The sequence below is a fragment of the Cynoglossus semilaevis genome, chromosome 8, assembly GCF_000523025.1.
Source record: "Cynoglossus semilaevis isolate Cse_v1.0 chromosome 8, Cse_v1.0, whole genome shotgun sequence".
Taxonomy (NCBI): Eukaryota; Metazoa; Chordata; class Actinopteri; order Pleuronectiformes; family Cynoglossidae; genus Cynoglossus; species Cynoglossus semilaevis.
The window spans coordinates 14,330,133-14,342,277 of record NC_024314.1 but is presented as its reverse complement, the minus strand read 5'-3'; the positions used below and the strand labels follow the sequence as shown (position 1 = coordinate 14,342,277).

Genomic DNA, 12,145 nt, shown 5'->3' with positions numbered 1-12,145 from the left:
CTGTGTGTGTTGGTACCTTATACAGATGATGAGGATGATGAAGAGGTGAGGAGTGGTAGAACTGAGGAAGAACAGGAACCACGTCAACAGTCCGTCGTTCCCACTGAAACCACAACAATAAAACAGGCTCAGGGCCACACTGTTGTCTGCAGCTAAATCATTAGCAATCATGTGTTAGCATCGTCATGACCACAGTTTCCTGCACCACAGTTCGCCTAGCATTGCTTTTAGCACTAGCAGTCTTATAGCACAGTATAAAATGAGTCTGTCAGCAGTACTGTGATCAACAAAGAGAGCTTCATCATCATCATCATCATCATCATCATCATCATCATCATCATCATCATCGTGCTGTTTGTGTTTCAACATTACAATAATCCAAAGTCAAACGTGTGTGTGTGTGTGTGTGTTACCTGTGGCAGACGTGTGTGCTCAGGAATCCACACAGCTTGGGGATAGAGGAACATAGGGGGCGTGGTTTGGTATGTGGTCAACCATACCCACTGAAGGGCGGGGTCACAGCTAACTGACACCCAAGGTGTAGAAATGGTGAGGAGGCTGACCGGCCGACCTTTGAACCTGGAAACTGGTTGCATCATGGTGACATCACAGCCTTAAATCAAGTCAAACAGGAAGGAAAGTGATTATTGTTATTGTGACAGCAGGGGGCGTTCACATGAACCAACACTCCTTTAACTCTGTCTAAACAGCAGGATTAATTCTCTGTCACTGATTCATGAATACTTTATTCCTCCTTCATCAATATTGAATTATACTACAAACACACACACTGCATTACAAATAATGACTGGATCAATACTTCATAAATACTGCATTTCTGAAAAAACAGTCAGACGAAAACCTCGTCAATAATCAATGAAGTTTGACAACTGCAGAGAAAAGAGAAGAAGAAGAAGAAGAAGAAGAAGACGACGTTTTATCATCAGTACTGATCTTGATCACCTGTTCACCTACTGGTCACTCTGAGTACCTGGAACTAACGTCTGTACTCCTACATCTTTCTACTCTCTCTACGATTGCAGTACAAAAATAAAACAAAGTTACAGTACTTCAGTACAACAGTACTACTGCCTTCAAGTCTGGTTCAAAGTGAATAAAGTAGTACCGACTTCATCACCGGAACACCGCGGTCTGGACGGTTGAAAGCCGGTTTAACCAGAGGATGGCGGTAAACCAGGTTGTTAATGTTGAATGAACGGGTTGGAGTGGTCAGTAGTTAATGGAGTGGTTCACCGGAACACCGCGGTCTGGACGGTTCTGTACCGGTTTAACCAGAGGATGGCGGAAAACCAGGTTGTTAATGTTGAATGAACGGGTTGGAGTGGTCAGTAGTTAATGGAGTGGTCAGTAGTTAACGGAGTGGTGAACGGAGGACTGTGTCTGTCATTCGTTCTTTCAGCAGCGCAGTTTCTCCAACCTGTTCTCCGGTTTTATGGCTCTTTCCTCCGGTCACGTCCACGACTCCGCCTCGATCGTCCGCCTGCTTTCACTCAGGTCCGCTGATAAACATCACAGCACAGTTTGATAACGAGGGAGGCACCGGGGTACGGAGAGAAGAAGGGGGTGAGAGAGATGGGGAGAAGGTGGAGGAAAGAGAGAGCGACATTAGAGAGAGAGAGAGAGAGAGAGAAAGCGAACGACGTACGGAGACAGATGGAGACACAGTCTGACGGTTGGACACCCGCAGGTTGAGAATCTGTTGTTTCTGTGTCTCCAGGTATAAAGACATCAGCGAGACGTTGGTGCGGTTTTTATGTCCGTTTGGTAAATGTTGCTGTTGAGGAATAAAAAAAGAGAAAATAAATAAATAACTTTAACTGCCAATCAGTGACGAAGAGTCCATGATTGACAGCTGTGAGGAGTGGATTTTTAAAACAGTTTAAAAAAGAGACCATAGACCAAACATAGAGGAGGTCTGAGGGTGAGACCTGAAGCATGTAGGTGAGACAGGTGGCCCGAGAAAGAGCCAGGAAGGCTAAGAGTGCAACAGGAGGTTGGAAGGTGAGACAGACAGGTGCAATCGCAGTGTCATTAGTAAATTCCAGTGGGCGGGGCTACAGTCTCAAAGGGGCAACGTGTCTGTAACCATGGTTACTTCACATCGAGGAGTTCATAGTGTGATTTAAGGTGAAGGTCGCTCACCCGGGGAGGGAGAGACAAAGACAACAGTGACATCTATTGTCTGACAGCAGTACTGCATCATGACTGCTTTAATACAAACTCTGTTTCTCCACTGTGAGAAAACAGATCAGGATTAGGATTATTTAATCTGGTTAATCTCAGTGATTGAGCCACCAGAGGTCGTAGAGTGAGCCTCTTGGTTAAGCCACCAGAGGTCGTAGAGTGAGCCTCTCTAATCCTCTTACATCACAAGGTTACATAAGAGTGGTGGAGTGTGATTATGTCATAGTGATGTCACAGACTGATCAGCCAATAGTTTATTGATCCCTGACACTGTGTTTATACTTCAATATCAGAACTCTACTTATAAAGACTAGTTTTTACAACAAAATCTTGGAACAACGTAAACAATACTGTTTTATTTTGAAATACTCCCTGCTTGTTCTTGTGATGTCACATGTGTTTGATCATGTCATAAGAATAAAAAGTCAAACATCAACCACTATAAAAACAGGACTTTATTGTGAAAGAACACAGATTTCACCAACACTGAACACCAACACTCACATCACTCGCTGTGTGACATCATCATCATCAAAAAACACTGTATTGCACTTAACATTACATTCACTATTGCTAGCAACAGGCTAGCTTGCTAGCTTGTCACCTCAAAAAGTCCATTAATACATGTTGCTGAGTTAGCCTCATCTTTCTGTGCCTACTAGTACTTGTAAGACCACCTTAAACGTTGACCACGCCCCCTAAACCATGACCATCAGACATCAACACAGCAGTTCAAACTCCATAACATTCTCGACATTACACACTTTAAGATCCCTTTAACATTCTCTTAAACAAACAAACAAAACAGTGGTGTAGCTATACAAGCTAACAAAAGTGCTAACAGGAAGTGCAGTAATAACTTTAACCTCTGAACTGCTCAGAGTTGTGTCGCAACTTGGCGTGACTGTGACAGACGATAGAACTATAAACAATATAATCAAACATGTTAGCTACAGCGTCTAAGTGTGTTTTCTACAGCAGTCTGCAAAACCAAAAGCAGTCTGGATGACTACATTACTGTTGGGTGTTAGCGCTACACAAACTTAATGAGCCTCAATACGAAAAGAATCGGATTAATCTGTTTGCAGCTACAGGTTTTTCTTCAGGTCTCCCTGGTTAGGACGTTACAGGGTTCTAGTTCCTCTGGAGGTTGGACTGGACCACAGTCCCAGACTTACAGTAGAAGAGTGGACATTTACAGAACCGGTCTGGCCTGGTACATGCAGTGAAGACTGCTGTGTGAAATGGTGTGGAACATGAAGCTGCTTTGCACAGATCTGTGCGAGCACTTGAACACATCATGGCTCTTTGGGTGTTTGAAAGGAAGCACTTGGGAATGAAAGGATCGGGACAAAGGCTCTCCTCTGTTTGCATAATGTTCTCCTGGATGCACCTTCAACTTGTTTAACGCCCTCTACAGTCCAGTTGAAATACCAGGTTTCTTTAAAGACCAGGTTCACCTGAACTACACCAGATGTGGTTTATAAAGAACTGTAATACAGACGTTAGTTTTTAAAAGTGCTTTTTTTTTTCTAGCCAAGAATCTGGTTCAGGTCAGTGCACTTAGACCACAGGTGGTGAAAGTAAAACCAGCTGAAACCTAGTCCTCACTCAGCCAGACTCTGGGTAAACACAGACAAATCCAAGCGACTCAGGTTAAACGGAAAATCAGTTCACAGTCTGGATTATCTCCTGAGTTAGGGATTAGCTTTACCACTATCCTCATCTACAGACCTGTAGGTCAGGGTCTTAGCTAGACCATCTCCTTTAGGGTTAGCATCACTTTTAAAGTTAAGGTTTTTAGCTTTTCAGGGCTACAGTATTAGCTTGTGGTTCATGTGGTTAAAGTGCTGTTTAAACGCAGTTAGCCTTAGCCTCATGTGCATAGCCACCAGTGCTAGGGGATTGGCTTTGGCCCTGCTTGCATGGCTCCAGGAGTGACTGCTCAATGCTAGTATAAAAGTCCTGTGACATCATCGATAGAGTGACTGCATCATCAGAAAGAGCTCGATGTGGTTTCACCAGTAGGGGGCATGAGCATCAACACGGCCCCAACTCTGCCATTCAGGAAAGAACCCAGCAGAAGTCCTGGGACTTCCGTAGGGATCAAACTCCATCTTCTCTGTCTTCTCTGTGACCTGGTCTAGGACCAGCAGGCAGTAGTTGGTCCCATGGTTGTTGTCCCAGTAAGTCTGGTCCTCAGCCTGGTACTGGATGCAGAACTCCACCCTGCTGCCCAGCTCCAGGAGCTCTGGCAGTTCCAGTGAGAAGGAGAAGGTGTTGGTGTTGTCACAGCCGTAGACGTTGTTCAGGTACTGACATGGAACGTCCTTGAAAGACTGCCACGAGTCGAAGGTGACTCGGACCGAGACCGACTTCTTAAAGCAGAGGTTTTGGACCTGGACAGTTCCTGAGAGGCGTTGCTCTTGGACAAAGCAGGTCTCCAGACAAACATGCTGTGCTTTGAGTCGGTTTCTTAGGTCCAAGTAGTCTGCGACTGGTGGAGTGAAGTCAAGGACCAGGTCTGGACTAGGGTCTGCAGGATCTGAAAGACAGTAGAGACCTGGTCACATAAGAAGGTTCAAACATGTTTCAAACTATTTTTTTTAAACTCTGTTACCATTCCTCTCCTCCAGGTGCAGAGCAGCTGTTGCACCCTCTATCTCCCTGAGCTGGTACTGCAGCTCGGTCATCAGGTCCTCCTCAGCCTCATCGTAGATGTAGACCGCTGCAAGTGCAAAACCCTGAGAGTCGGCAAACGCCACACTTTTCTTCTTCCTCGCCACAGACGAGCTGCAGGATATCTCTGCTGCCGCCGTCTTCTCCATTACCGTAAAATCCGTGCCGCTGCTAAGACATGGTCGCGGCGGCTCAGGTGCAGCAGACGATGATGACGAGAAACGACTCTTGTAGTTGGCCATGAAGGAGTGCAGAGGAGGTGAATTGGCAAAGCATATTCGTACTGCCATGTCCACAGGCATGATGGGAGGAGGAGCCTCTGGGCGAGGGTTCAGGATTCGGAGGACCCTGCAGGGGGCGATAAAGACAATTTCAGACCAGAAGGAACGAAGTGAAGATAAGTGACCTTTGATCTGAGGAGAGTTCACATCAACACCGACACCGAGTATAAAGACACAGTAACTGACTGTACTTACATCCAGTATTTAACTTTTTTTTCACATTTCAAAACAAGTACCCCCTGAACTATGTTAGTATTTCTTAAGTTTGAATGTATTTTAGTTCGTTCATGTTTTAACAGTGAAGTACTTTGAATTCTCATGCAGGTACATTTACCTGTGGCACAGACGAAGGCATTAGTACGTTACAGTACTGATGACAGACACTCGAATTTCACTCTTTTCCTGCAGGTACATTTGTTCTTCGTTTCGATTCTTTAGACACTTTGTAGAACGTTTTTTAAAACCGTGAGGGAAACGATAGAAACTAAATTAGAAAATCATTTTAAACAACAGAACCAGAACTGGACCGGGGGAAGGACCTGAGTGGACAGAGTCGGTGCGGACGTGCAGCTGTGACGCAGTTTCTTTTCTCTTACCTGCAGTTCATTTGAAACTTTGAGTCTCCGTGAAAACAGTGAAATCCAGTGACAACAGTGGAATCCAGGAGATCCTGAACCCGTCTCCGTCTCCAGCCCCGTGCCCGCGCACACACCCACACTGACGACTTCTTCTTCTGGTTTAATCCTAACTTTCTGCTGCAGCCATTTTAAAGAGGAAGAGACAGACACGAACAGCTGATCCACTTCAGCCAATCAGAGACAAGGAAGGAGGAGTGGTGTGTCACTGAGCGCGAGATTTTCTTTTTAATTTTCAATTTCTTAAGCAATAAATGAATAATAAAATATAAGTTATAATCAAATTATTGTGCTTATGAGGAGTGATATATCGTTAAAATAACAACAACAAAACAACAATAATACTAAAAAACAACCTATAATAATAATAATAGTATTATTATTGCTGTTTACTATAATACATTTTTTGTCACCAAGTCTTTGGTTTGATAATAAAACTGTGTTTTTATTCTTCAGGTAAATAAAACAAACTGCTGTTTGTGCTTGGTCACTTCAGTGACATCATCACAACATCGTCAATAAAAATTACATAAGTGCTTGTTTATGTTTGTGCAAAAGAAATAATACTGTCAACAACAACTGTACCGCTAAATATACTGAAGCCCTGCTGAGTCGAAAAAAGACCTACGAAGAGACCTGCAGGACCAACGGAGTTTGTTCAAGACCAGCAGACCTTCAGGACCAGTAGGGGGCACTAATATGAGAAAAAGAACAGTAAAGGGTGTTTCATGGGTTGAGTGACACCTGCTGGACCCTTAGAGGCCTGCAGGAGTTACAGGTGTTCTAAAACAAGCAGAGACGGTATGGGCCAATAAAAAGCATGCGGGAACAGCAGAGATCTGCAGTACCTTCAGGAACCTGCTGGGACAAGCAACAGTTGTACAAAAGTCGCAGTTACCTGCAGGACAACTAGAGGGAAATGAAGGACCGTCAATAACCTGTGGTTCTGACAAGTCGGTGCTTCAACAACTGAAACTATGGCTTCAACAGTGCAATCGAGTCTCATACGACATGACCCTGATACCAACAACAAACAACAACAACAACAACAGCAAGAACTACAGCCACACAAGGAGAGGGCGCGGTCACAGCGTTACACACCCTGTAACAGGAAGTGCTTGTGTTGTGGTCTTGTGGCTCCTTTAGTCTGGACATGGATTACCTACAAAGAGTTTGTGTTTTTCATAAAGACCAGGGAGTGAAGTGAGTGCAGAGCAGAGGTGTCCTACAGACAGATGTTGATGTGTTTGGCCAGCTCTCGATCCAGGTCGTGGATGAGATTGTCAAAGTCCTTCAGGCTCAGTCGACAGTTAAACGGAGCGTCAAAGTCCAGGAAGTCCTCCACGTACAGGGCTGTGCCTCCACCTGGTGGCCACAGCTCCTTCTTTGGTTCCTCCTCCTCCTCCTCCTCGCTGTCTAGAATGACAGCCACAGTAATGCTGTGTCAGACTGACCTGGCAGACACATCAGCAGCATCTTAAACCTCGGTCAGACATTTACCTTCGTCACTCTCACTTCCCGCCACCTCGTCGTAGTCCGCTTCCTGTCCAGACAGGATGTCTCGACCACACACACTCCAGTCTCCTGCATACCGGTTGATTGGCGGTGGACTGTCCAGTCGGCCGAGCCCACTCCTCCCTCGCCGCGACACCACCGTCTCCTCAGCCTGCGGCATGGACAGACGAAGGGTGGGAAGCTGTGAGCGCAGCAGGGGATCGTGGGTAATTAACGGAGAGGGGGGAGGAGAGGCCTGGTCGTCTTCTGAGAACTGACGTTTTGGCACTAAAGGAAAGCAAAACAGTTAGCATGCACCTTAGCTTGCGTGGTATTATTGAGGGGGTGGTTTAACCCCCGCCTGCCTCACCGGGCCACTGCTGCAGCAGGTAGTGCAGCGCCTCGATGTGTCGTTTAAAATCCACTGCACTCGCCATCTCCTGGTTATGAGCGAGGCCTTTAAACCCTCCTCTTCCTCCCCTGACCCCGCCCATACCACGCTGCCACGCCTCCTGCGTGGGCGTGAGCAGCACAGGTCCAAAGCAGACGGCCAGATTCTGCTGAGTCATTCTGTTGAAGGAGCTGAACGAAGCCACCAGACTGAGGTGGTCCAGCAGGAGTGACAGTGTGGCCTAGAGACAGGAAGTGACACGTGGTGACATCATCACACATTAGCAGCGCTGCACTCACTGCTGATCAGTAAACTGCAGTACTCTTTGACTGCAGTATTAAAATCAAACACCTTAGTGGTACAACTCTTCATATGTTGTTATAATATCAGTGCTGGAATACCTGAGTAATAGTTTACTACAGTTATACAAAATGTAGTACTAGAAGTACTAGATAACAGATCACTGTAGTAATCTCTCCAGAGTACTGTAGTGGATTACCCTCTCAGGTGGGGGCAGACAGGAGAGCAGCTCCACCGTCCTCTGTGGGTCAGAGGTCAGAGGATGTAGGGTCATGGCATCTCTGACCACCTGGTAAAGGTTGGTGGTGATGAGAGGAGACGGAAGTTCTCGAAGATAGTCCTTGAGAATACCTGAGGAAGAACCAGGCTCCGCCCACTTAGTCATGTTACCATCAGCGATGCACAGTTATAAGTGAATGTGTGACCAGTTAACCATCATGTGACCAGTTAACCATCATGTGACCAGTTACCTGTGATGACGTTGATGTCGGGGTAAAGGTCTTCACTCAGACAAACTGCAGAACTGTTCCTTTCGAACCAGTCCCTGAGTTCTTTCTTCACTGCAGCCGAACCACAGAGACGGTAAAGGCCCACCACCTGGGGGCGCCACAGAGACTGTGAGGATATGTGGGGGTGTTTGTGGTATGATTGGGTGGGTGTGAGAAAGTGCTGACCACACCTTGAGTCCACGTTGTTCGATCTCCGCCACAGCTTTCTGGATGAGCAGAGGAATTGGGACTGCAGAACCCTCCTTCTCCACCAGGTGGTGAAGCTCCACCCCAAACACATTGGCAGGAACTGAGGAGTCACTGTTGGTCTGTGGGATCATTGAAGTGACATTTAGCAGTGTTGCATAAGTGGCTACTGTAATGCAGTACTATTAGCAGTACTTGTAGTATAAGCAGTCTTGTTGAGTGCTGTAGTAGTATTGTATATGTAACAGTATATTTAGTTAGTATCAGCAGATGAATTTATGAAGGGAATACACCGTTAGCAATATTAGCATCATTAGTGTATTTGACATTTGGCAGTATTGTTATCATTAGCATAATTAGCAACATTAGTGTTGAGCATCACGATCATTGAAGGTATTATAACTGTATTATCCTTGTTAGCAGAAGTAACAGTTCACCTGAGTGTCCCACTTTTCCTGCAGTGAGAGTTTGACATACAGAAGACCCCGAGGCTCCAGCTTCACACACAGCTGCTGACTCCGACTCCCTGACACACACACACACACACACAATAAAAATGTTCATTCATGGAAACTCTGATCATATGAAGCCCAGTGTTTTTCCAGTAATGAACCTTTAAAAAGTGGTGGGATTGAGACTCCGCCCAGACAGCAGACTCTGTTCCTGGTTTGCCCATCTGACCTGTCACTCTGCCCTGTTGCTCTGGACCTGCCCACACCGTGTGGATTGGCTGAAACACAGTGAGCGATGAGCAGTCACTCAGGGGCAGCAGCAGTAACAGCGGCAGTAACAGCAGCAGTAACAGCAGCAATAACAGCAGCAGTAACAGCAGCAGCAGTAACAGTAACAGCAGCAGTAACAGCAGCAGCAACAGCAGCAGCAGCAGTAGCAGCAGTAGCAGCAGCAGTAACAGCAGTAGTAACAGCAGTAGCAGCAGCAGTAACAGCAGTAGCAGCAGCAGTAACAGCAGTAGCAGCAGCAGTAACAGCAGCAGCAGCAGCAGCAGCAGCAGTAACAGCAACAGTAACAGCAGCAGCAGTAACAGCAACAGTAACAGCAGCAGCAGTAACAGCAGTAACAGCAGCAGCAGCAGTAACAGCAGTAGCAGCAGCAGTAACAGCAGTAGTAACAGCAGTAGCAGCAGCAGTAACAGCAGCAGCAGTAACAGCAGCTTACTGCTGTTACAGTAACTGCAGTACTACCTGGTGTGAGCACCACGACCCGGAGCTTCCTCGCTCGCTCCAGTTCCAGGTGGAAGGTGTGGTTTAATGAGAGGGCGGAGCTTCTCAGGTTGAGGAGGGCCGTCCTCGCTCTGGTCACTCCGTCCACCTGTATGGCCAGGAAAATGTCCTTACTGTCGTCGGACCTGAGGAGGGAACCATTCACAGAGATGAGTGTGAGACAGCTGTGTGTGTGTGTGTGGTTGACTGTAATGATACACAACAACAAACTGTGACCTCACTGTGACCTCACTGGAACGTTACCTGCAGCTCTTCATCTCCTCCAGGCCCAGCAGGTGGACGGTCAGCAACCCACTGACCCTCTGGCTGCTGCGCTGTGGTTCAGAACCCAGATACAACCTGAACGACGACATGTCGCAGCTCAGTTCCTGGGAGCTCATTGGTTGAGGAGGAGAGGGCGGAGCTTGTTGCCGTGGCAGAAGTTCAGGAGAGTCTCCATCGCTCAGGTGACCTGAGAGTTGATGTCAGATGTCACTTCCTGTTTTGTTAATCTGCTGACTGGACAAATCATCATCACTGTGTTGATTCCAAAATGGAAACAAAACCAAAAGCAAACTCACCTCCTCTTCCTGCAGAGCGTCCCCTGGAGGATCGTCGCAGAGGTCGTGCAGGAGGGGCCGAGCTGTCCAGGTGGTACCTGCTGATGACGTTCTGGTTGGATGCCGATGATGATGTCACAGTCTTGGTGACCCATTCATCTGCACCTCCTCTGTTGTCACCTCCTTGTCGCTGAGACCGGGATGAACGAAGGCTGAGTTTGCGTCGCAGCTCAGGGAGTTTTTTCATCTTCATTGACAGTTTTCTGACGGTGCCAGGAGACCGCAGGCGCTCCATGACGCTGCCAGACACGCCCACTTTCTTTTGAGTGTTGGGGCTGGAGTCCAGTGACGTGGGCTCTGAGGGACAGGAATGGAGACCTTCAGTCAGACCTTTAGTCATGGACTTCAGAACATTACACTCTCTGAAAGTCACTTATGTTAGGAGTCAGAGGTGAGTCAGAGTTTCAAGTCAGAGTCTGAAACACAGGAAGAGACCAGCAGCTTCAGGGCCTGAGGTCAGAGGTCATGTCTTCAAGGATGAGTCTGAGTCTGAATGAAGAGTCAAAGTTTTAGAAGAGTCTGAGACCAACACGTCCACTGACGTCTTCTCACCTGTACTTTCAGTTGTGATGTCATCGACTTGGTGCCTGATGCTGGGATTAGCTCCCTCTGGTGGACCGACGGTGCCTCGTACCTCTGCTGACCTAACCCAGGGTCCTCTGAGTTCTGCTCTAGTGTCTCCTGGTCCCTCTGTGGTGGAGGTTCTGTCCTCTGGGTCTTCCCTTCTCCTCCATACCTCGTCCTCCACCTCCTTGTGCAGAGTAGCAGTGGTGGTAATGGTGGTGTTAGAGGAGGCCATGGAGCTGTCCTCCTCCTCAGGGATGGGGTTGTACCAGATGTTTCCACCACTGTCCTCCTGAGGACACACCTGGTCCTCTGAGCCCTGGGTCTTTCCCGAGGACAGCACCCAGGCTCTGCTGCTGCGCTCCAGACTCTGGAGGTACGAACGCTGCCCTGATCGTTTTCCGGTGGTTGAGGCACTGATGTCAGTGGAGCCTCCTGCTGGTGAAGGGGCATCCTGCTAAACTGCGGTAGAAGCGGCCACAACACAGGGAGGGCTGTTTCGGTCCCACGATAAACACGTGACGGTCCGATCACTGCAGGAGTCGACCTGGGGGGAGGAGGGGAGGAGTCAGAACCGGACCAAGGAGAACAGTTTTTTAATCCATGTGGAATAATGAAACAGCAGGAGGAGGAGGAAAGAAGATGAGGCAGGAGGAGGAGGAAGGTGGGGTTGAAGGAGGGGGAAAAGAGCGTTCCTTCTTCTGACCACCTGACACAGACACCTGCTTACTGTACCTGATCCTGTTGAGGACTCTGCCTCCGGGTATTTCCATGTATATCGTGGGCTGTCACTGCTGGACCTTCCTTACTGTGGGGTTTGTGGGAGGAGCCTATGCACAGGTAAGTGGGCGGAGCTCCAGCACCTTGTTTCGCCCACTGCTGTTTTTTAGCCACTGTAATGTGGTTACGAAGGGGTGAGGGAGGGTCAGGCACCACCGGTGATGATGGTGGGGAGGAAGTCTGGACCGGAACATCTACAAACACACACACACAAACTGTACTGTAAATGTGGACTCAGCTCATTCTCTCACACCAAAAGCCACAATTTTAGTATCCATGAT

General features: G+C 47.6%; 2 protein-coding genes and 1 long non-coding RNA gene across 3 annotated transcripts in view; all 3 read right to left on the bottom strand.

Moving 5' to 3' along the window:
• Window positions 1–16: 16 nt before the first annotated feature.
• On the bottom strand, window positions 17–1,639 carry LOC103382263 (uncharacterized). Its single transcript, XR_521902.3, has 3 exons — window positions 1,439–1,639; window positions 414–613; window positions 17–103 (listed from the first exon to the last, which is right to left on the bottom strand). It is a non-coding gene; the product is annotated as an uncharacterized LOC103382263 (long non-coding RNA).
• Window positions 1,640–2,642: 1,003 nt separating this feature from the next.
• Window positions 2,643–6,084, bottom strand: LOC103382264 (protein phosphatase 1 regulatory subunit 3C-B-like). Its single transcript, XM_008314987.3, has 3 exons — window positions 5,762–6,084; window positions 4,826–5,232; window positions 2,643–4,750 (listed from the first exon to the last, which is right to left on the bottom strand). Exons 1-3 carry the CDS (start codon window positions 5,770–5,772, stop codon window positions 4,224–4,226), a joined length of 945 nt encoding a protein of 314 aa, XP_008313209.1. The 5' UTR covers window positions 5,773–6,084; the 3' UTR covers window positions 2,643–4,223.
• A 139-nt stretch (window positions 6,085–6,223) lies between these two features.
• Window positions 6,224–12,145, bottom strand: part of syde1 (synapse defective Rho GTPase homolog 1) — a 9,990-nt gene continuing 4,068 nt past the window's right edge. Inside the window, exons 3-16 of the mRNA XM_025057530.1 lie at window positions 11,820–12,058; window positions 11,389–11,631; window positions 11,073–11,272; window positions 10,482–10,817; window positions 10,165–10,372; window positions 9,883–10,046; window positions 9,294–9,410; window positions 9,118–9,206; window positions 8,665–8,802; window positions 8,456–8,582; window positions 8,185–8,336; window positions 7,665–7,926; window positions 7,301–7,582; window positions 6,224–7,216 (exon numbers count right to left, since the gene is read on the bottom strand). Coding sequence (XP_024913298.1) covers window positions 7,026–7,216; window positions 7,301–7,582; window positions 7,665–7,926; window positions 8,185–8,336; window positions 8,456–8,582; window positions 8,665–8,802; window positions 9,118–9,206; window positions 9,294–9,410; window positions 9,883–10,046; window positions 10,165–10,372; window positions 10,482–10,817; window positions 11,073–11,272; window positions 11,389–11,631; window positions 11,820–11,857 — 2,547 coding nt within the window. The 5' untranslated portion in view covers window positions 11,858–12,058 and the 3' untranslated portion in view covers window positions 6,224–7,025. The remainder of the gene's footprint in view (window positions 7,217–7,300; window positions 7,583–7,664; window positions 7,927–8,184; window positions 8,337–8,455; window positions 8,583–8,664; window positions 8,803–9,117; window positions 9,207–9,293; window positions 9,411–9,882; window positions 10,047–10,164; window positions 10,373–10,481; window positions 10,818–11,072; window positions 11,273–11,388; window positions 11,632–11,819; window positions 12,059–12,145) is intronic.

Excerpts from the sequence above, each read along its gene's own strand:
- LOC103382264 (XM_008314987.3), bottom strand. Across the intron at positions 4,751-4,825 it reads GCACCTGGAGGAGAGGAATG|ATCCTGCAGACCCTAGTCCA; the intron begins GTAACAGAGTTT and ends ACTGTCTTTCAG.